Source organism: Loxodonta africana, chromosome 9 (genome assembly GCF_030014295.1).
Source record: "Loxodonta africana isolate mLoxAfr1 chromosome 9, mLoxAfr1.hap2, whole genome shotgun sequence".
NCBI lineage: Eukaryota > Metazoa > Chordata > Mammalia > Proboscidea > Elephantidae > Loxodonta > Loxodonta africana.
The window spans coordinates 110560356-110583338 of record NC_087350.1 but is presented as its reverse complement, the minus strand read 5'-3'; the positions used below and the strand labels follow the sequence as shown (position 1 = coordinate 110583338).

At 44.8% G+C, this 22983-nt stretch overlaps 1 protein-coding gene and 1 pseudogene across 1 annotated transcript in view; one reads left to right on the top strand and one right to left on the bottom strand.

Annotated features, from left to right (window-relative positions):
* Window positions 1–1058: 1058 nt before the first annotated feature.
* Window positions 1059–22983, bottom strand: part of GLDC (glycine decarboxylase) — a 92517-nt gene continuing 70592 nt past the window's right edge. Inside the window, exons 17-25 of the mRNA XM_003407350.4 lie at window positions 22495–22620; window positions 20917–21066; window positions 18871–18983; window positions 16817–16958; window positions 12255–12366; window positions 5765–5860; window positions 4004–4176; window positions 2310–2390; window positions 1059–1771 (exon numbers count right to left, since the gene is read on the bottom strand). Of these exons, the coding sequence (XP_003407398.2) occupies window positions 1628–1771; window positions 2310–2390; window positions 4004–4176; window positions 5765–5860; window positions 12255–12366; window positions 16817–16958; window positions 18871–18983; window positions 20917–21066; window positions 22495–22620 (1137 nt within the window). The 3' untranslated portion in view covers window positions 1059–1627. The remainder of the gene's footprint in view (window positions 1772–2309; window positions 2391–4003; window positions 4177–5764; window positions 5861–12254; window positions 12367–16816; window positions 16959–18870; window positions 18984–20916; window positions 21067–22494; window positions 22621–22983) is intronic.
* LOC111749852 (large ribosomal subunit protein uL6-like) lies at window positions 5859–9643 on the top strand (annotated as a pseudogene).

The following is a 22983-nucleotide window of genomic DNA, read 5'->3' as shown; positions in this document are numbered from 1 at the left end:
TTCAACCCTCCACGGATCCTCTTGCGTTCAGAAGAAATTATAGGCAACCCCAACTTGCGCTGTAGAAGTTAATTTGTAAAGGAATGTAGCCCGTGATCTTTGAATTGATATGTGTTCAAAATGAAATAATCTCGTTTGTACAAATACTCCCTGTAGGAACTATAATACAGAGGAGAGGCACAGATTCCCAGGTTACCCCATGAAAGCCAGATAAGCCACAAGGCAGCACTGCTTTTAAGGAAAGTGTCCATGCAATCCTTGCCAGTTCCAAGCACCGGAGACCATCTCCGCCCCTGCCCAAGCTGACTACATTTTCCAAACAAACTTTGGGATAAGTGACTGACAACAGGACTTGTAACATCTAGACCATCTCTGTCCCCAGGGAGAGTCCAACTCAGTGTTCCTCTTTGAGCTCAGGGGTCATTCTTCTGTTCCCTCAACTCAATTCTTACTGTTTGTTGAAAAACTGCTGTGTGGAAGGTAAAAGACCCCCCAATACTCTCTTGCAACTAGAAATAGCAATTTGAAGCAGTTCTGGCCAGTGAAAAATAAGGAGTCACTGAGTGGGAATTCTGGGAAAACATTTCAAAAGAAGCCATCTTGGATAGAATCTGCCTTTTGTCTTTTGCTCTTCTCCCTTATTCCTACTAGAATGTGTATGTGATGTCTGGATCTGCAGTAGCCATCTTGCAACCATGAGGATGAGAACCATATGCAAAGGAAGGCAGAACAGTAAGACAGAAGGAGCATCAGCCCTTGGCTTACTACCTCTGGAATAAATGAGAAAAAAAACCCTGCTATTTGATTAAGCTTCTGTAGTTGGGTTTTGGTTACATGCAGCCTAATGCACTTCTATTGAAAATGGTCGAAGTGGCATTCACTGCTGACCAAGACATAGGAACTGTTTCTTCAGCCAGTCAAAGGCAAAACTGATAATGGAACAAGGGCTACTGGATTGAATGTTCTCGTTACCCTTCAGTACCCTGCAAATCTAGGGAACCAAAGAGCAAGGACACATGGTGGTAAGATGGAAAAATGGACCAAGAGGAAGGCATTCATCAAATTGAAATGCTTTTATTAGAGTACTAATAAATGCAGATAAAAAACACAAACAGATCAAGAGGAGAACACTCAGAGATGCTATTTCAGATTAGACAAGTTAGTTGGAGGAAAAAATACGTCTTCAGTGTATAGAAAATGTAAACATTTGCCCTGGGACTTCCCACAAATGGCACAGCCCACAAGGACTTATTTGGAACAAAAATACATCTATCGAGTCTCCAGCATAGCTGCTATAACATCAGCCAGCTTCCTATGTTGAAGGTTAAACTTCCTAGCACACCCCAAATTTTCTCTGCAAAAAACTAAATGGCTCCCAATCAAGGCAACTTGGACATCAACTGCTACGGGTGGAAGCAGAAGCACTGAAGAAACTCAGCCTTCCAACCATCAGCTTCCACTCACTGTACTAGCTGTATGTACATTTACCTTGACAGAGATTACAAAAATATACACAGTATATAAGACCCCCTACTTCAGTCTGGGGTGGGAGATGAAATACTTCCTGCTTATGAAATGCTCCAGAGAGAGGCATCAAATCAGTCATTTGAAATTAGGGGAGAGGGGACTAAGAAGAGGCCCTCTTCTGTTCAGAAAATGGGGACTCGTAAACCTCCATGGGTGGGCAGGTACACACCAGGTGCTGATCCCCATATATGTCGTCAATCCGGGCGATGGTCGGCCAGAATTTGTTCTCTGGTTTTACAAAGGGCTGCGAGAGACAAAAGATGGGAATGTCATGGAATATTCTGGCTAGGGGAAGAGGTTGCAGTGATATACCCACAGCCCAAAAACACCACTGCTGAACGACTACACTAGATGCTAAAAGCCAACCCTGCATTGCTGTCAAAACAATCCAGCTTTTGTCCCCCATCCCACCACAGCTGAACAGGCTGCAAAGTGCTTTCTCCACACCAGGATCAGAAAGGAAAGAAAGAAAGAGTGCATCCCTCTGTTGGAAGGTGGTAGAAAACAGTGATCCACCTGACAGGGCTTCCGCCTCAGTCTTCCCCCTGGTACTCCCTGCCACGCCTAGGCCCATGGTGGACATGCTGACTCTGTCCTCAGAGCCCGAAAGCCAATCCCTTTGCTCCACATTCCTCATCATGGCCCATGTCTCACAGGTGTCCCCATATGTCCACTCTAATGAGACTATACAAGTGGGAACCCCTCGGTACGTGATGGCACCACACACGCACATGAGCACTAACTACACCAGTTTGCACACTCAGCAGCTGAGGAAAACTTACCAGTGGGAATGCTGCCACCTCTCTGGAATATGGCCGGTCCCAGCGGGAGGATGTGACACAGGTCAAGGAGTGTGGAGACATCTGCGACAGAGACAGAGGAGGGTCAGAGCAGAACACCGGGCCTCCTCCCACACTTCACCTCAACCATCAAGCCTCTGACGGGAACCCGTGGAGGATGTTTGTTTTTGTTGTTTCAGCTTTGGGGAGGCATTGATTAGAACAGGAAATTTTTTATTGTGATATATTTCAAATATCAGAAAATTACAGTAATAATAAACGCATCCACAACCCACATAACTGAATCAATACTGCGTCATATTTCCTTTATGTTTTAAAAATAAGAAAGCATTAGAGATACCTTTGAGGCTGGCAGTATGCCTGCTCTCCACCTCATTGCTTATCCCCCTCCCCAGTGATAACCACTATCCTGAATTTAGCGTTTACCCTTGCCATCATTTTTCATACCACTACTACATATGCGTAAAGGAGCCCTGGTGCACTTGGCTGCTCACTGAAAGGTTGGTGGTTCAAACCCACCAGCAACTCTGCAGGAGAAAAGACCTGGAGATCTGTTCCTGTAAAGATTACAGCCTAGGAAACCCTATGGGGCAGTTCTACACTATGACATGGGGTGGCTTTGAGTCAGAATCAACTCAATGGCACATAACAACGCATATGTGTGTATTAATAAACAGTATATAGCATAATTTGGCAGGTTTTTAAACTTTACATCATCCTATGAATATTATTTTCCACATGCTTTTGTAATTGAACATTATGTTCTTTGAGATCTCTATTGCCATTTAATACAATAACCTAAGTCCTGAAGCAGTCAGCAGTATCCAGAAAAAAAACAAAAAAAACGGAGATAAGGGACAGCAAAAATGATCAGCTCATGTTCTTCCACTACCTTGTGAAGCACGCATGTGCCTTCTGGCAGCCATTAGTTGCTGCACTCCACCTCCGGCGAGGCTGTTTGGAACTTGCTTGTCTGAGCTCTTAGCATCCCAGACTTGTTCTCTGGGTTGTAGCCGTAACAACATAACTACAGCCTTCATGGTATTCTCAATTCATGATCCCCCAGCTTGATGTGTGGATCTAATGAGAAACTTAGGGCTCTGACCAGATATAAAAGTTTCAAAGAGGAAGAATAACGCTTAAGAAACTTTTCTCCAACGTTGGTCATAAATATTGCAAAACATTCAGGCCAAGTACCAATCCGGTGTTCTCTTAGAGGGGACTGCTCCAAGACGAGAACTTTCTTCCTGCAGGGCTTATGAGGTAAATGCATAAATGACATTTATGCTATAATTTCACTACATTGCATCAAACGGAGACACAGAATGATAAAACTCCCCCAACTAGAGTAAGTCCTTCTGCTCTCTCCTTTGGCAACCAACTGGGTGCATGGGTGGTGGACAGCACCTACCTACAACCAAGAAACAGTTCCAAAAACGAAGTAAAATAAAAACAGACCAGAAAAGAGCTGCATTATACTTGAGTGCAAGTATAACGTTTTGTTGTTCTGTTGTTCAAGAAGATTCAAACGTCCAAGTCATGGCTGCATCATCTCAGAAGAATGGTCTTATTCTGAGTGAGAATACCATCCTCTAATGGGCGGTCACAGGCTCACTGCCCATTACACCACGTTCTACTCTCTGGGACATTCTGGCTGAAGGACCAATTCTACTCACCTTCAGCGGGTTAACCCTGGGGTCAATGCGGCCCTCCTCGATGTCAGCGATTTCTTGCCGAATGCTGATCATGGCATCGCAGAAGCGGTCCAGTTCTGCTTTGTCTTCCGACTCGGTGGGCTCAACCATGAGGGTCCCCGCCACTGGCCAGGACATGGTAGGGGCATGAAATCCTGCAGGTGGAGGCAGGGAAACTCACACCACTGACTTTGACCGTCCTGACTGGGATGAGAAGCCCCTCCCCCTCTTATGATTTCTCCTCAGGAAATAATCAGATAAATTTGCAAATATATATATGTGGGGACTCATCCTAGCACTGTTTGTAGAAGAGAAACTTTGGAAGTCATTTATATCCTACAACAGGGGATTGGCTAAGCAAATTACAGGGCATCCATACAATAGGCTGCCATTCAAAAGCCTATATGTGTGAAATCGGATAAACACTCAAAAAAAGTGAAAAATGCAAGCTACATAATGATAGTATCCCCTTTTTATTTTTAAAGTATTTATATGTATGTCCATTTTATAAGGAAAGATGCTTTGAAGATTAGATACTAAAATGTCAACGGGTTATCGCCAGAAAATGGGACTGGGATTTTTATTTCATTTTGGTTATGTTTTAGGAGCTCTCTGTAATGATCATGTATTACTTATAATTAAGAGACATAAAAGGCTGATTGATAGCCTATCAACAGTTAAATAACGAAGTCACAAGCATTAAGGAGTCTGAGGTGTCTTATTGTCCCCATTTTACAGATGAAGAGACTTAAGCTTGACCAATATGAGGAAAACCTTCCCTTTACAGTGAACACAGGCTGAAGGTGTTTCTATGTTTCCAGAAGTTTTCACATGCAAGATGAATCCAGAAGACACATAGGTCAAAAGATTTCCTAGACAAAAGCAAAAACAGCTTTCTCCTGTTGCTTACACTTTTTCTGTGAAGCTTTAAAAGCTGAAGAACAGCTCCCAGGTTGATACATCTGCCAGCTAATTAAACCCAGCAGTGCAGTGGTTCCCAAATTATGAGGTCCATCAGGCTGCTTTGGAGTTATGCCTACACGCCTTATAGGCTTGTCCCCAATATTTTACCATAAAAAATTTCAAGCACATAGGTAAGTTGAAAGGCCTGCTCAGTGAACACCATACTCCCACCACATAGATTCCACATATCCATCCATCCATCCATCCATCCATCCATCCATCCATCCATCCATCCATCCATCCATCCATCCATCCCATCCCATCCATCCCATCCATCCCATCCATCCATCCAATCCATCCAGTTTTTGGTAACTGCAAAGTACATACCAGTTATCAGTACATTTCACCCGTAATCACGTTAGCACACACACATCATTATGCAGAATTCAATCAGCCTGGCATATTTTTAGATAAAATTTGTTGTTGTTATGTGCAATCAAGTTGATTCTAACTCATAGCAATCCTACAGGACAGATTAGAACTGCCCCATAGAATTTCCTAGACCGTAATCTTTATGGAAGCAGATTGCTCCCGTGGAGCTGCTGGTGGGTTAAAATCTTTTGGTTAGCAGCTGAGTGCTTAACCACTACACCACCAGGGCTCCTTCAATAAAATTTACATACAGTGAAATACTCAGATCAGGTTCCCAAGGCGCCTGTCCATTCAGTTCGTGCTTTGAGGATGTGGTCATTCATCAAAGCTCCCAGGATGGGCAGCTCCGTGAAGCCCTGGGACCTGCTGGGTGTCAACAGCCGAAGTCCCACCCATGAGGCCACTCACCGTAATCCTGGAGCCTCTTGGCCACATCCACAGCCTCAATATTTGCAGACTTTTTGAAGGGTCTTGTGTCCAGAATAAATTCATGAGCCACATAACCTGTTCAGGAAAATTGTTGCAGCTCCAGGTTAGCATCAGCTCGTTTTACCCAAGGAAATGAGTGCACCTTCCACTTCATGTGCACGTCAGCGAGGGCTGAGAAGCCGTGGGCGCTTGCTCAGCGCACTCAGCAGTAAAGACTTCACGTGCTCTTATTACAAGCCACAACTTTAACAGGTCAGGCCGATGCGTTCTGTCCTCAGTCCACAACACACCCATGAGCGAGGAGGCGGATGGGAGGTGGGACTTCAGTGCCAAGAACATGTGGTGCAGGTTTCAGAGACCATTTCTGTCCTGAGGACCCCAGATCTAGTTCGCAGCAGTTAAACATGTAATCGCAGCCCTAATCCTCTTACACAAAGTATTTCTAGAGCTAAAGATCCATTGACACCTTTCTCAGTGACCTTACCATCAATATCAAATAAGTGTTTCTTCTGTACGTGTATAGATATAAACATTAAATCCGTAAGACACAGTTTTGTGTGATGCTTCAAAGAAGCTTTTGAGATTTTGTCAGGCTGCAGACAGAGAACTAGGAATAGGACACAACAGGGCGTAAGGGGTTAATGGGGCCAAAGTCAGGGTGGGGGTCAGTCAGTTTTGCTGTATCGTGTAAACACAGATGGCCTCATCTGAGCCAGGCAGGCACCTCCCCAGAGTGAGCTACTGATCACCAATCCATCACCAAGAATAAACCATCAAGTCAGTCCGTGGTTTGACAACTAGAACATTCCTGGGGGCTTCCCAAATGCCACAGTCCACACAACTGGTGAGAACCCTTCAAGGAAGTATCTACTCATGAGACAATTGTGTATGCCTTCTTCTTAATATCAGAAGAAAGGCCACTTTTTGGCATATCAACTGAGAGAATGAAGACCATTCTTAGCAGCCAGATTGACGACATTCCAGAAAATGTCAACATCACTCTGAAGTTATTGTGAAGGGCCCCAGAGGAACCTTGCAGAGGGACTTCAATCACATCAATGTAGAACTCAGTCTCCTTGGAAAGAAAAAGAAGAGGCTTCGCATTGACAAATGGTGGGGAAATAGAAAGAACTGGCCACAGTTTGCACTATCCGTAGTCATGTACAGAACGTGATCAAGGGTGTAACTGGGCTTCCATCACAAGATGGTCTGTGTATGCTCTCTTCCCCATCAATGTCGCTATTCAGGAGAACGGGTCTCTTGTTGGAATCCAAAACTTCCTGCGTGAAAAATACATCTGCAGGGTTCAGATGAGACCAGGTGCTGCTGGTTCAGTACCTCAAGCCCAGAAAGATAAGTTAATTCTTGAAGGAAACGACATTGAACTTGTATCAAATTCAGCTGCTTTAATTCAGCAAGCCATGACAGTTAAAAACAAGGAAATCTGAAAATTTTGGGGGTGGTAGCTATGTCTCTGAAGAAGGAACCATTCAATAGGCAGAGAAGTAAAATCTAAGAGTTGTCCAGCCACGGAAACAAGGCTGGATGATTTCCTAAAACTTATGGGTGATATTTTTAAGATGTAATAAAATTCATCTATTCATTTGGGTCTTTTTATTTTTTTAAATCTATATCCTAAATATTACTAAAGATTCATAGTCTTCAAGAAAACTGACTGTGCTTTCCAATGAATTGGAGAGTAACAATTCAGAAATAAACTCATGTGCTAAGAACACACACACACACACACACACACACAAAAGAAGAAAGGCCATGTAATCTTCTAAAAAGTCAGCCATTGAAAACACTGTGTAACACAGTTCTCTGATGCACACAGGAAATGGACTCAATAGCAACTGGATTTTCTTAATGAGCTTTCCTGACTCTCAGCAAACAATGAGTGCACTCAGAGATAAGCAGCGTGGATAGACCCTCTCCCGCTGGTGAACAAAGTAGCCTGCCATTTCTAGTCTGTAGACTCCTGCTTCGTATGTAATGAATCAATACGAGAGGGCTGGTCTAGTTTGAAAATAAAAGTATGAGAGCCTGAGACTTTGAATATTTTTAAAACATGCTTCTAATAATGCTGGAGGATAAAAACCTAAAGGAGTGTGATTCAACAGGAGAAAGTTGTATTCAAGGACTGGCAGCCACAGGGGAAAAAAGGTGCCAAAAAGGAGTGATCAGCTGGGATGTTCAGGGGGAGAGTCTCCACATGATTTCAGTCCTCATCAGCTGTCATATCCAGGAATCTTTTGTTGTTGTTGTCATACACAGCTTAACACACCAATTCAACTGTTTCTACATGTACAGTTCAGTGACATTCCAGAATCTTAAAAGCCCTGCTCTGCTCCCTACTCTGTGGAGCCTAGCCTCAATCTCTGCCCTTTCTTGTCTGATCCTCTAGCTGCCACCTGTGAGTGTCACAAGGAAGAAGTATTATGGGTTGAATTGTGTCCCTCAAAAAGATACGTTGAATTTCCTAGACCCCAGAGCCTGTGAATGTGGCCTTATTTGGAAGTAGCGTCTTTGGAGAAGTAACCAAGTTAAGATGAGGTCACACCGAAGTAGGGTGGCTCCTAATCCAATGACTGGTGTCCTTTTAAGAAGAAGGAAATTTGGACACAGACACACAAACACGAAGGCCAAATGAAAACAGTGACAGAGATTGGAGTGATGCCTCTACAAGCCAAGGAGCACCAAGGACTGCCAGCTACCACCAGAAGCTGGAAGAGGCGAGGAAGGACCCTCCCCTAGAACCTTCCCAGAAAGCATGGCCCTGGTGACGCCTTGATTTTGGACTTAACAGCCTCCAGAACTGTAAGAGAACAAATCTGTATTGTTTTAAGCCACTCAATTTGCGAGCCTTTGTCAACGCAGTCCTCGGAAACTAATACAAAAAGCTAAGGAAGCCCCAGCCGGGCACATGCAGAGGACAGGACAGGAGGGAGACAGGAGGGAGAATAGAGCCTTCCAGGCGGTGGGTCATCAACAGCTGAGCGGCATCATCCGCTCAAGCCCGACCCAGCTTTGCTAATCCCCAGTCTTCACCCGCAGAGGCCCCACCAACACCAAGTGGTTTGGAGAGAAATACATTTCCAAATGAGGTTCAGATGTTATTTTCTAAATCCATATCGTAATGCTTTCAAATTGAAACGGTGGTAGAATTTCAGCATCTTCCTCTACTTGAAGGCTGAAAAGGATGAAATTTAAACTTGTGGCTGTCAGCGGCCAGACACCAAGATGTTCGTCTGTTTTTCAGCTTTTAAGGAAAAAAAGAGAGACATGCAAACCTTCTAGGGCATATGGCGAGTCAGGACCATCTGAAGTAGAAATTGTATAAAGTCATGGGCGGAAGTTTTCATTTTCACTGAGAAGGTGCTTCAGCTGGCCCTGACCATGACGACAGCTGAGTCTGAAAAGCTATCAAGCCAGGGGAGCAAAGAGGAGAGGAGGGAGTGGGATGATGGAAAAGCAAAAGAAAAGTGGCTTGGCTCTAAGGCTGGAACCCTCCCTCATTTGTTAATTATCTTCTGAAGCTGAAGATGACATGGGAACGTGCTATGGAAAATTAAAAATCAATAACAAAAACAGTTGACATTGAGGTGACTGACTCATGGTGATGCTATTGTGCGTCAGAGTAGAATGTGCGCCATACGGTATTCAGTGGCTAATTTTTTAGAAGCAGATTGCCAGGCCTTTCTTCCAAGGTGCCTCTGGGTGGACACAAACCTCCAACCTTTCATTTAGCAGCTGAGCTGAGTACGTTAACTGTTTGCAACCCCCAGGGAATAAGACTTGTCAAGACCCTCCTGGAGAGCACGGACCTTACAGATCCAACATTCTCAGAAGGGCTGCCTACAGGTAACTGGAGGTCACTGTCGAATTGCGTGATAGGGCTTGAGAGGACAATCACTGCTCTCCAGGCGCAATTCTGGGGCCCCCAATGAACAGAATCAAAACTCCTGGCTGCTTTCTTGGGGCCCAGCCTCAGGAGGGTCACTTTCCCAGTCAGGGATTTGCGTGCCCAGCCCCTGGAGCCCATGTCCACTTATAAAACAAGGGCCGCCGGGAAACCTCTTCAAGGACAGGAATTTCCAGGCAGAGTTGGGTTTGTCTAAGGTAAAAAACGGATGGGCATTTAAGAAACTAAAACAAATAAAACACACTAAGCGGTCCATTCCCACTGACAGGAACTCGAATCAAACCGTGAGCTTTGCCTCCCACAAGAGTTTTTTAAAGTGAACTTTTTTAAATTCCTCCTTTAAAAATTTATCACTTCACCTGTGGTAATTCCTTTCTTAGACCATCATAGCAGAATAAACAGAATCACTGCTTCTACATCCCAGTTCTTGCCCGGCTTCACAAAACCACAAGCCTCGACAGTTGAGCTGCTGTTGAAGTCTCTCAAAGAAATGGTTCGTGAAGACAAGCCTGAAGTTCATTAAAATGATTGCCTCATAGTTCTCTGTAATCCCAAAGTCTTATTTAGAGCTGGTAAATGTGATTCAAATGAATAACGGCCTTCTAATACTGCCACTCGACATTTTAGAGTACAGTGTGTTTATTAAGAACAGTGCTATTTTGGGGCCTTGGGAGGGTAAGGTGGTGATTTTGTTTTTAGGCCCTAAAATACTAAACCTCAAATTGTGTAATGAATGTGTTTACCAGACCAAAGATGAGATAGTTTTTGGTTTCATGAACTTTTAGATTGGGTAATAAAGTCTATAATCACCAATCTATTTCTGCTTGGGAGGAGAAAGACTATTCATTATTTAATTCTGGGGTAAAATGCCAAAACAAATGGAAATTTTATCCATCTTTTTATGCTGTAAATCCCCCCAAGACTGGGGCAGGCTCTGCCTAAAGCAGCCACGGAAATACTAAGCCCATGGTTACATTGCTCATCAAAGGAACTATATTTAAATTAATTAGTGGCTCTTGGAGTTTCTTTAATACCCACTTCAGAACCCTTTTATTTTGTTGCTTAGAGACATACTGCATACGACTTTCTTTCCTACTCTCTGGGGAGCTTTCCTAACCAGAGCTTCAGGTTATTTAGTCCTTTTCTATTTTCAAATTGGATACATATTTATAAGCAAAACCAGCCTTTAAATTAAAAACTAGTTGCCATCAAGCCGACTCCGACTCATGGCCAGCCTCCAAATGTGTCAGAGTAGAACTGTGCTCCGTAGGGTTTACGGTGGCTGATTTTTTGGAAGTATATCACCAGGCCTTTCTTCCAAGGCACCTCTGGGTGGACTTGAACAAACCTTCTGGTTAGCAGTCAAGGGCATTAACTGTTCGCACCACCGTGGGACGCCTCCAAGACACTGGTACCTAAAGTTTCTCCTTCATTCCTTCACACTCAACTAAACAGTACCCAAGTCCAACTGATTTTAATTCTAAATAGCATGTTCATCCCTGCCAACGTCTTAACTATTTAAACAGTCTCTTTAATGAATCCTATCACTTAAAAAATCTTTGCCCCAAAACTATTGCCCTGAGATGATCTTTAAACCTTAAACCAAAAATGCTCCCTGAAGTTGTCTTTAAACAAAACAGGAGTTTAGCTGGTAAAGAATGTCTGCTTCAAGCATTGTGCTCTTTTAAGATCTGTCTATGTGGGATAAATTAACAACAGCAACTCGAAAGGTTAGATAGGAAGCACAGGGGGCCGTGAGTTTATGTTAATAAAGGAGAACAACTCAGGAAAGGAGAGTGAGAATGGTTGCACAACTCCAAGAATGTAATCAATGTCACTGATTTGTACATACAGAAATTGTTCAATTGGTGTGTGTTCTGCTGTGTATATTTTCAACATCAACAATGAAAAAATAAAATTATTAAAAAAAAAAAAACACTTTTAATGGCTACCTTCTGATTGAAGGGTAAAGTCCAGAGCCTTCCAAGATCGTCAAGGCCCCGTGCTATGTCATTCAACCTCATCCTCACCTGTGGCCTCTCCTCCTATCTTATCCTTAAACCCACCCACACTCCAGCATCCAGATAACTTATCTTCCTCTAACTTGCTCCTAGATCTCTATTTACTCGAGTTCTATCTACCTGTCCTTCCAGGCCCATCTCAAACAGCTTCTCCCAGAAGCCTCTCCCAACTCTTCTACCCTGCCTCCACCCAGGCCACATCATTCCACAGTTTGGGTGCATCCCCATAGCACTTTGTTAGGGAACCAGCCCGTGGCATTTATGTCCAGATCTCTCTATTGTGTGGGCTCCTTGTTGACATGGGCTGCATAGATGCAGTGGCCAGCCTAGACCTGCATATGGTGATACCCCTAAAATGTTCACTAAATTGAAGTTATCTCCAATAACTCTACACTTCTGCCTGGTATATGGTAAGAGACAGGGGTTGCCCACCTAGTTCAGAAAGCCACACCGACTAGGTCAAATTTGGTTTGGCAGAGAATAAGCCCAGGTGACTGGAAGAGAGACTAAAGTTGATACTTGCCTCTTGCACCCCTGAAAAGGACTCTGTAGTGTTTTTCTAATCGTTTGGCCATGTAGTTAGCATTTAATATAGCAATTTCTGTGGCCTGTTTAAGGCCCTTGCCTCCCATCATCTGCAACAGAGAGAAAAAGAGCCATCAGTCATTGAACAAGTGAGCCCAGTGGTCTAGTCACTCACCCAAGACGTCCCCAGATAAATTACCCACAAAGGAAGTCAGCGCCCCCATAGCTCTGTGGACTGCACGTAAGTTGAAAATCCTGCCAAGGACATCTGTCAGTTCCCCTGCACTTTAAGAGATTTTCAGTTTTCTCCTTTAAACAGTACTTTTACATTCCTTACTGCAGTAACAAGGCCTGCAACAGGGCAAAGCTGACAGCTGACCACTGTATTATCTAAAAAGGAAAAGGACTGTTTTTAGATTATGTGCATTTTGTTTTGTTTTTTACTGTGAACTTGAGATGTCTTGATAATTGCCATGAATCCCACGGGATCTTGGCTAAAATCACCATTGAATCAATTTTGTATGGTTTGTCTTCCAACTGTCCATAGTCAAGGCTATTTCTGTTTTAACAACCACCAGGTTCCACCTTGTCCTTTTCGGGTGGTTAATAAGTCCCTGTTGTCAGGAAGGATGAGTCCCTGGAGAAGAACATCATGCTTGGCAGAGTACAGGGTCAGCAGAAAAGAGGAAGACCCTCAGCGAGGTGGATTGACACAGCGGCTACAATAACAAGCTCAAGCATAACAACGATTGTAAGGACGGCGCAGACCTGGGCAGTGTTTCATTCTGTTGTGCACAGGGTCACTGTGAGTTGGAACCGACTCGACGGCACCTAACAACAACAACAATAAGTCCCTGTGATCACATGGGATAAACCTTATCCCCAGCAAGGAGATTGAAATCAAGAGTGCACCAATTTTGACTGCCTAGTTTCTTCCCAGCACACCTCATGTACAGTGGAGGTTCGATATAAATACATAACCAATGTAGAGCACATGAGAAAGCAGCAAATAAAACAACCGTGATGCCAAGTCCAGAGTAAAGACAGGACAGGTTGGCCAGGCTGGTCCAAGAAGGGTTCCTAGAGTGAGAGTGAGCGCTGAGTGTAGACTCAAAACTGGGTAGAAGAGGGAGAGGCAAAGAGAAGGGGGAAGATAGTGCAGGTGAGAAGGATGGCAAGAAGCAAGGTGTGGAGGGGTAGGCCAGCCCTGTCGCTGTAGGGCCAGGTGGGCTGTGTGTGCATCTTGCAAGACTCAAACCTTCCCTAGGAAGGACCTGGGCTGGATTCAGCTGTCCACTGGCCCTTGACGAGTGAGTCAGGGTCATCGAGCAGCTTTTGCTAAGTGCTGACAGCTCAGACCCAACTCTGCATCTCAGATTCTGTAGGAGGAAACCTAGACATGAACATTTAAAAAATTTTTTCCTAAGGATTATGTGATGGAATCCCTGGGTGGTGCAAATGATTAAACGCTCCACTACTAGCCAAAAGCTTGGCGATTTGAACCCACCCGGAGATGCGTTGGAAGACGGGCCTGGCGATATGCTTCTGAAAGGTCACAGCCTTGAAAACCCTACAGAGGACAGTTCTATTCTGACACACATGGGGTTGCCATGAGTTGGATCTACTTGATGGCAACTAACAACAACAAGGATTCAGTATAGGCTGGTGAAAACCAGGGGTAAAGGCAATGGGAAGTCAGAGGAGGTGTGTGGGCCTTTAGGGTAAGTCTGGCAGTCTGTTCGGAGTATCCCAGATGGACAGCAGCAAGGAGAGAAGAAGCTTGTTCTAGAGTCCAGGTGAGAAGTAACAAAAGCCTGAAATAAGAGCAGGTCCAAGGTCAGATGTGTAAATTAAACCCTGTTGTTGGAAACCCTGGTGGCGTAGTGGTTAAGAGCTATGGCCGCTAACCAAAAGTCTGGCAGTTCGAATCCCCCAGGTGCTCCTTGGCTGCTCTACCGGGCAGTTCTACTCTGTCCTGTAGGGTCGCTGTGACTGGGTTTGGTTTTTGGTTTGTTGTTGTTAATTGCCGTCGGGTCGATTCCAACTCACGGTGACCCCATGTGTGCTTCATAGGGTTTTCAAGGCTGTGACGTTTTGGAAGCAGATCACCAGGCTTTTCTTCTGAGGAGCCTCTGGGTGGATTCCAACTGCCAACCTTTTTATTAGGAGTCGAGCGCTTAGCCATTTGCACCACCCAGGGACTACAAATAAAACCCTACTTTCTTTATTTAATATTTTAACTGAAGCTCTGCCTGGTATCCTTGGTAAATGGCCAAATCAGCTCAGGGCATTTCCTTTTCCGTAGGTGGGGAATCATCCCCACTTGAATGTGTCTATAACGAATAACCTGGATTTATGGAAACCAAAAGGGAGCTGGGAATTAGATTCTGTTTGCAAAGAAGCCAATCTTCATTATTACTGTTTGTGTTGCCACTATTTGCAAAAGAACTTAGTGCCATTTTAAAAAGGAGCAGTTCTACTCTGCACACATGGGGTCACCATGAGTTAGGACTGAGTAGACAGCAACTAACAACAACAGTCTCTAAGTTATAGAATTGTTGTTCCAGCTTCCAGGAAAGTTTTCATTAAGAATCGTAAAGGATAATCTAGACCTGTAGCCACTCCCGGAGGTCATCTTTCAGCCAAATAATAGAGTGACCTATAAAATAAACAATAACACCCATGAGGAATGAGCTCCTTAGAATAATCAACGATACGAGACCGAACGGGCAACATTTGTCCAAATGCAAAGATGAGAAAGCAAGGAGGGGCAGGGAAACTGGAGAGATGGAAATGGGGAAGGCAGGGTGGAAATGGGGAGAGTGCTGACACATTGCGGGGAGAGCAAACAATGTCACGGAACAATTTGTATATGAATTTTTGAACTGAAAACCAAATAGTTGTGTAACCATTCACCTAAAACACAATAAAATGTTCAATAATAATAATAATAATGAACATCACTCCAAAGTACTGTCCTCCCTTAAAAAATCCCCTATTAACCCAGAACTGAAAGAATTCCCGAAGCCCACTTTTCAGACAAAGATTGTTGTTGTTGTTAGGTGCTGCTGAGTCAATTCTGACTCATAGTGACCCTACAGGACAAAGCAGAATTTCCCGATAGGGTTTCCAAGGAGCGGCTGATGGATTTGAACTGCTGACCTTTTGGTTAGCATCTGAGCTCTTAACCACTATGCCACCAGATTAGACAGGCCTATTAAAACAAAAATAACACATGTGAGGAATGTGCTTCTTAGTTCAATCAAATATACGAAGCCAAACAGGCAGCTCCTGTCCAAAAGCAGGATGAAAGGCAGGAAGGGACAGGAACTGGACAAATGGACACAGGGAACCCGAGGTGGAAAGGGGGAGTATGCTATCACGTTGTGGGGACTGCAAAGAATGTCACAAAACAATATGTGTATAAATTTTTGAATGAGAAATTAACTTGAGCTATATACTTTTACCTAAAGCATAACTGAGAAAAGATTAGAGCCAAGGAAAAATAAAAATCACGTATGAAACCAAACAGTCAACAATTACTGCAACACAAAAGATGAGAGTGTAAGGGGGCAGGGAAACTAGACTAATGGAAACAAAACAACCAGAAAGGAAATAATGAGAATGTTCAAGCATTTTGAAGAACATAGCCAATGTCATTGAATAACATGTAGAAATTGTTGAATGGAAATCTAAACTACTGTAAACCTTCGCCGAAAACAATATTATTTAAAAAAAAAAAGAATCAAAAAGCCCACGCTATTCAAGAAAAACAATCAGTCCCAGAGAATCTTCAGGCATGATTTGTGTAGCTGAGTTTTGGGGTTTTGTTGCACCAGAGGCTACCTTCCTTTACCGAGGGGGTCAGTTTGAGACTGCTGCTGGAATTAGTAGCTGAACAAGTGTTCCTGTCCAAAGCATCATCTTGTCAGCCCGGGAGGCAGGCAGGCCAGTGTGAACAAGAGCTGTACAAAATAAACTCTGGCCCCAGGACTTTTTGGAGAAAGACAAAAGGAAGGAAGCCTGTTCTCCAACAAAGTCTAATTACCCTGAAGAGCCCAGTCCCACAGGCCCTAAAGGGGAAAAAAGTTTGGGAAACCACCACGTAAGCAAATCTCTACTACTACTCATCTTCTTCTCCTGGCCCCCAGGAAATACAAAGCAAAGTGAGATGTACTCCTAAAATTCACCCCAGGATCTCAACCAAGTGTCAGAATTAGAATGTGCACTGCTGTTTCTTGCAAGACGCCCTAGAAATCCTACAGGAAACCAAATGACTGGTCAGAATATCCATATGACTCATGGAACTGCACTCTGTCTGGAAAAAAAATGTCTGGCGTGTCATTTCCTCTGATGTTAAACCCGCTAAGAGAACCCAAAGGAAACAGTAATGGAGAAGGGATGGAATGAATTTGAACTCTTGTTTTTAGGCAGGGTTCCTCCACCCAAGTCATCGGTAATACAATACTCACTTCGTCATTTTTAAGTCAGGAGGAAGGCGGCAGTCCCTGTGCCCACTCAGCCCTCACACCCGTGCCTTGCACCCACCCCAGGCCTCACCTTGATGTACGCCCAGGAAATGGGCGCGATGGAGCTGGAACCCCACGGGGCCGCGCTCACGGTGCCCACAGCCCGCGCGTCCGCATCCGGCTTTGCTGTGATGACGGGATGGCTGGGCAGGAAGGCGGCCAGATGCTTCTTCCTGTGTTTTCATTTAAAGTAGAAATTCGTAAGATGTAAAAGGATTCAGTCCAACTAAACAGGCACGTGCTGGGCTGCCTCGGAAAGCGCTATTCTTAGCAGAGGAACTGACAGCAGAAGAGATCTGACACCTGCTAAGAAGCAGATGTTCTGGAAGTGCCCCCCCCCCACCCCGCAGCATGTTTCCCAGCCACCAGCCTCCCCAGGCTCCCCCAAGCACCGATGCAGAGGATGTGGCAGAGGCAGATACCCAGAAAAGGTGCGCAGAGTCCTGGGCTCAAGGCGACAGGAGAGCCCCCTCAGCCCGGCCTTCCCTCCCTGGCACCCCTCCATCCGCCCCGCCTCCTCTCCATCTGGCCCCGCCTCCTCTCATCACAGCCCCGCCTCCTCTCCATATTGTTGCGCCTGTCCTCCATCACAGCCCTACCGCCTTCCCATATGGTCCCGCCTCCTCGTCTCCATCTGGCCCCACCCCTTCTCCACCATGGCCCCCTCCTCCTCTCCACTTCGGCCCTGCCTCTTCTCCATCTGGCCCTTCCTCCTCTCCATCTGGCAGAGCTCCTCTCCTCCCCCATCACAACCCCACCTCCCCTTCGCCCTTGCCCTACCTCCTCTCCACCCCAATTCTACCTCCCCTCTCGCCTGCACATTTTTGGAGGACTGAAGAAGTTGTTCTCACCACCATTCTCACAAGATGATTCAATTTCATAGTGTAAATGGGTCCTAGAGCTAGGACACAGTTCTTTAGTCTTATTCTGATTCCATTCAATTCTTTATGGGAATAAGGTTTGTGTCCTCCTTATCTCAGATGTAATAAGAATTCAGGCTGCAAAGTGTTCAACACCTGATACCCAACTCACTTTCAGCATAACCTTCAGCTGATTAAAAGAAACAGACAACCCACTTGGAAATCTAAGCTAAAGTCTTAGGAGAACTTCCAGGTGCTAACCCAGTTCTGATCCAAAATGGTCAAATAAAGTTCCCTATACCCGTTAAGGAAACCCTGGTGGTGTAGCGGTCAAGTGCTACAGCTGCTAACCAAGAGATCGGCAGTTCAAATCTGCCAGGTGCTCCTTAGAAACTGTATGGGGCAGTTCTACTCTGTCCTATAGCGTCACTATGAGTCAGAATCGACTCAACGACAGTGGGTTTGGTTTTGGTTCTGTATACCTATTAAGGAGCCCTGGCGCCTCAGTGGTTAAGAGCCCGGCTGCTAACCAAAAGGACAGCAGTTTGAATCCATCAGTCGATCCTTGGAAACCCTATGGGGCAGTTCTACTTTGTCCTACAGGGATCACTATACGTCGGAGTCAACGGTAATGGGTTTTTTGGGTTTATACCCATTAAAGGGGGATCCCTGGTGGCATAGTGGTTAAAATGCTCAACTGCGAACCAAAAGATTGGTGGTTCGATCAAACTGTTAAAAGAACCAATCTTTAACCACTGTACCACTAGGGCTCCCCCTTTAATGGGTATAAACCCAAACCAAACCCACTGCCATCGAGTCGATTCTGACTCATAGCGATCCTATAGGGCTGGGTTTCCAAGGCTGTAAATCTTTATGGAAGCAGACTGCCACATCTTTCTCCTGTGCAGTGGCTGGTAGGTTCAAACTGCCGACCTTTCCGTTAGCAGCCGAGCGATTAACCATCACGCCACCAGGGCTCCTAAGTCCCTGTGGGTGACTGTTAACAAACCTGCTCTGTGGCCAACCACTGTGGTTAATGCAATCAATTTCAGACTTCTCTTTGGACCTACCCTTCAAGCACCCCTCCCCCTGTGCCCAGCCCACTTCCCCAGGCTCACTCTCTAGCAAGGTAACCTTGACATATAGGACCTTGATGGGAGAATATAGAGTCATTCTTTCCTTTTCAGTCCCCAAAGCCATCCTGAGCCTACTGTCCAGCACTCACACTCCAATGGGCCCCATGCCAGGGCCGCCTCCTCCGTGGGGAATACAAAAGGTCTTGTGAAGATTTAAGTGCGAGACATCAGACCCAAAGTCTCCAGGACGACAAAGCCCCACCTGTCACAAAGGGAAAGGACAAAAGTCAAGAATGTTGAAGGGCACTTCAGTGTGAAGGCCATAGGGATTTGCAGGCCACCCCACACACCCCGAGGGAACAGGCAGACAGTGAGGCAAACTACGAGGAACCATGTCTGTGACGTTCACAGAAGTGTCCTCAATACTGGCTAAGGTGGGCAGTAAAAACTTGACATCCCACAGGCACAGTAGCTTTTGGTTTCTATGGAAACGGCAGGTGACCATATAGCTGAACTTAGATTTAAAAATACAGATTTGAATACACCTACTCCTCACCCTGGTGGCATAGCGGTTAAGTGCTACGGCTACTAACCAAAAGGTCGGCAGTTCAAATCCACCAGGTGCTCTTTGGAAACTCTACAGAGCAGTTCTATTCTGTCCTATACAGTCGCTATGAGTCAGAGTTGACTCAACGGCAGTGGGTTTGGTTTGGTTTTTTTTTTTTTTTTTGACTCCTCACTTGGAGCCCTGGTGGCACAGTGGTTAAGAGATATAAATGCTAACCAAAAGGTCAGCAGTTCAGATCCACCAGAAACTCCTTACCCTATGGGGCAGTTCTATTCGGAATTGACTCGATGGCAATGGGCTTGATTTTTTTTGCTTTACTCCCCACTTATAAGCTATCTCGTTATCTGACATTTCACATTTATGACAATAGTAAAAAATGTGCTATCCGACCATTTTGCACATTAACGACAAACACCTGGCAGTAACAAATGCCAAGGTGCAAGGCAAGAATAACTCTGGCTGTGGTGGTTAAGGTAACGTGTCAACTTGGCTGGGCTATGATTCTCAGTGGTTTGTAGTTACATAATGATGTAGTCATCTTCCATTTTTGTGATCTGATGAGGTCATCCTCCATTTTTGCGTAACACTGATTTCGCATAACACCCTGGTCTTTGAACCTAACCACATCAGTAAGTGAGGAGTGTGTGTACACAGCCTATTTCTAAGTATCCACCCAAGAGGGAGGAGAGGAAATGCACATAACACAAGGAAGGACCTCTTTGCTATTGAAATAGGTAACTTTTTCCCCGGCAGTTCTGCTTCCCCTGCATGTTCTTGTTGGGTACAATGGGCATTAATGAATGGCCCCTTAGGGTGCACTAGATTAAGGGCTGGAAGGCTGCCAAAGAGGACACAGAATGGAGGGAGAGGAAGCTAAGCTGACAAACTTGGCAGAGATGATGCAGACGCCACCACAACGCTCAACTGGCATTCCTGCCATGTAAGTATTCAGGCTAATTTTGAATATGATCAAACATAAAAAATCCATTTATGCCCTGGAAGCAACGGACAATCCTTGGCCTATGCTTATGAAAGGAACCAGAGAGAAACAAATAAAAACAGAAAGACTGTGAAATGGTAAAGAATCCAAGAAGTTTAAAGATCCTCAAAGAGCGTATGACCCTCCTCTTCTCTAGCAGGTCTCCCACAGCATTTCCTCTGAAGAGCAGTTATAGGGACCCACCAGGTCCTCAGAGTCATCCCCTTGGGGATATAACTATTCAGCTATTCAGCTGGTGAAGCTGAAGCCAGGTTAAGGGGATTGTCCAAGACCACGGGGATTGACATCTCCCAGGGGCCAGAACTTGGATCTGAATTCTCTCAGGAAAGCAGTCAGGCAAACTTCCAGAGGGTTCACACTCCCTGACAATACTGTCTGAGAAAATTCAGCTCACCTCCTGCTTCCATTCAACCTTTATACCTCCTCCTCCCCAGCATCTCCTCTAGGACCTTACCACCAGTGAAACTGGAGGACTTTGTTTGTGGCTGAAGTAAAGTCAGCTTCAGTTCTGAATTTAGTGTCATGTTTTAAGGTGACTGTCAAGAAGTCAAAGCAGAAAAAAAAAAAAAGATTTTTTGGCTTAACCATTTCTCAGAGGAAACTTGGGGTGCCCCGTCACATTCCCACCTGAGCGTTCATGTTCGCCCCATCTAGGTAGACCTGTCCTCCATGCCGGTGGATCAGGTCACACACGTCACTGATGTTCTCTTCAAACACCCCATTGGTGGATGGGTATGTGATCATAATGGCTGCCAGGTTCTCCTTGTGTTTGTCAACCTTTGGGATAGAGAAGGGCAGAGAAAAACAGACGGAGAGAACGTTTCTTGGCCAACACTTTCTTTTTATTTTAAAGAACTAAGAATAAATGAAGTCATGGTCTTCTCACTCCTGGAAGCTGTCTCAAAGTATGATGACAACCATAAAAGATCCACAGCAATTACCCCCTTCATAAATTCTTCCCAAGAAATAACATTATCCTTTCAGGCCAGGTTCTTTGTGGTCAAGACCAAAAAGACTGTTCAGAAGATTTTGGATATTTTGGCCCCAAGTCTCTAAGGTGGTTTTCCTTCAGTTTAGGTCATCTCAATAATGACCTCAGACCTCTTCATTTCTAGACATGTCCATTCTCACAGTTAATCGCTCTCTGCTCATCTTTTTATGCTCACCTCTCACCCCTTTCCCTTCCATTCCATTGAAATTAGAATTCCCACAAGGAGTATTCCTGCTTTGATAAGAATCTCCCTCATTTTTCCTTTTGACAGAAGGCAAGCAAACATAAAGACACATCCCTGTTTTAATGTCCAGCAAGTCAGAGCAGACTCATGTGAAAATGAAAGAGAAAGGATTGTATCCTATACTGGAAAGAGTTAATAATTATAACTACTGGCCTGGAATATTTGTGGGAAAAGAGTTTGTGGGTTGAAGGGAAGGGTGGTGTGGGTGGGACAGATGAGCAGCATTGTGTATTTTCAGCTGCCCTTCGAAGACAATTACATTGAAGTTCTCAGTCCCTGTGCCTAATAACCCTGACAGAATCACATTGCTATTCAACTGATTTCCTTCCCTCTTATGATGCAGCCTCCAGTCCACCAGTGGAAAGAAGATATGGTTGCTAAGCAACCTCTTCCTGGAGGTTGGAAGGTTGGGAGTGGGGGGTTGGTGTTTGAGGAAGGAGGATGGGAACACTGGCGGAAATTCAGCAGGTAACAGCTGCAGTGGTCACAGACATTTGCAAAACCTACATTTGTGTTCCAATTCCCATTACAAGATGAACTATAAGTGTGGCTGCCACTTGGATTGTTAATGAGGGAAAGAGCAGAAGGAGAGAGAAGGCTGGGCAGAAAGAGGCAGAGGAGGACCTTCAGGATAGATAGGTGTATCCTTACTGCCTCCATGAATAATTTATTTGAATTAGAGGACGGGTATTTCAGTTTAAAGGATCATCCGCCTATTCGCAAAGGGAAAGAGTAGGACTATGGTCAGCTTTATTTAGGACCAAAAACATGACCACTGATTTTTCTTTATTCTTATAGAAACTGGTAGGTTTGTGATTTTACGCCATTTTCCCCAGAGCCATTCCCAGGAGTTGCATTCTTTTCATTGACTGTAAATGAAGGTACATAATGTACTCCACCTGGTCCCTGATCCTCATGGCCCTTCCCAACCCAGACCTCTCCTAGGTGCTAAAGGAAAGACAGCACATACCATGGCCTTGAGGTGGGCTGCATCAATATTCCCGTATTTGTCCACCTCCACTGGCTGAATCTTCATGCCTGCCATGTGGGCACTTGCCGGATTGGTCCCATGTGCTGATTTTGGAATGAGGCAAACCTTAGGAATGGAGAGAGAGGAAGGAAGGAGAAAAAAATCATCAACACTATTTGGCAACCCGGATCCTATGCACGTACCCAAAAGAAGTGAAAGCGAGAACACAACAGATACTTGTACACCAGTGTTCAAGGCAGCACTGTTTACCATAGCCAAAAGGTGGAAACAACCTAAATGTCCATAACAAATGAATGGATCAATTGTGGTGCTTACACACAATGCAAATTACTCAGACTTAAAGAGACATGAACCCAAGCCTATGGCCCCCAGACACTCTCCTAACCCTAATCTGAAACCACTCCCGAAGCCTACTTTCCAAAGATTAGACAGGCCTACAACACAAAAACTAGCACATGTGAGAAAGTG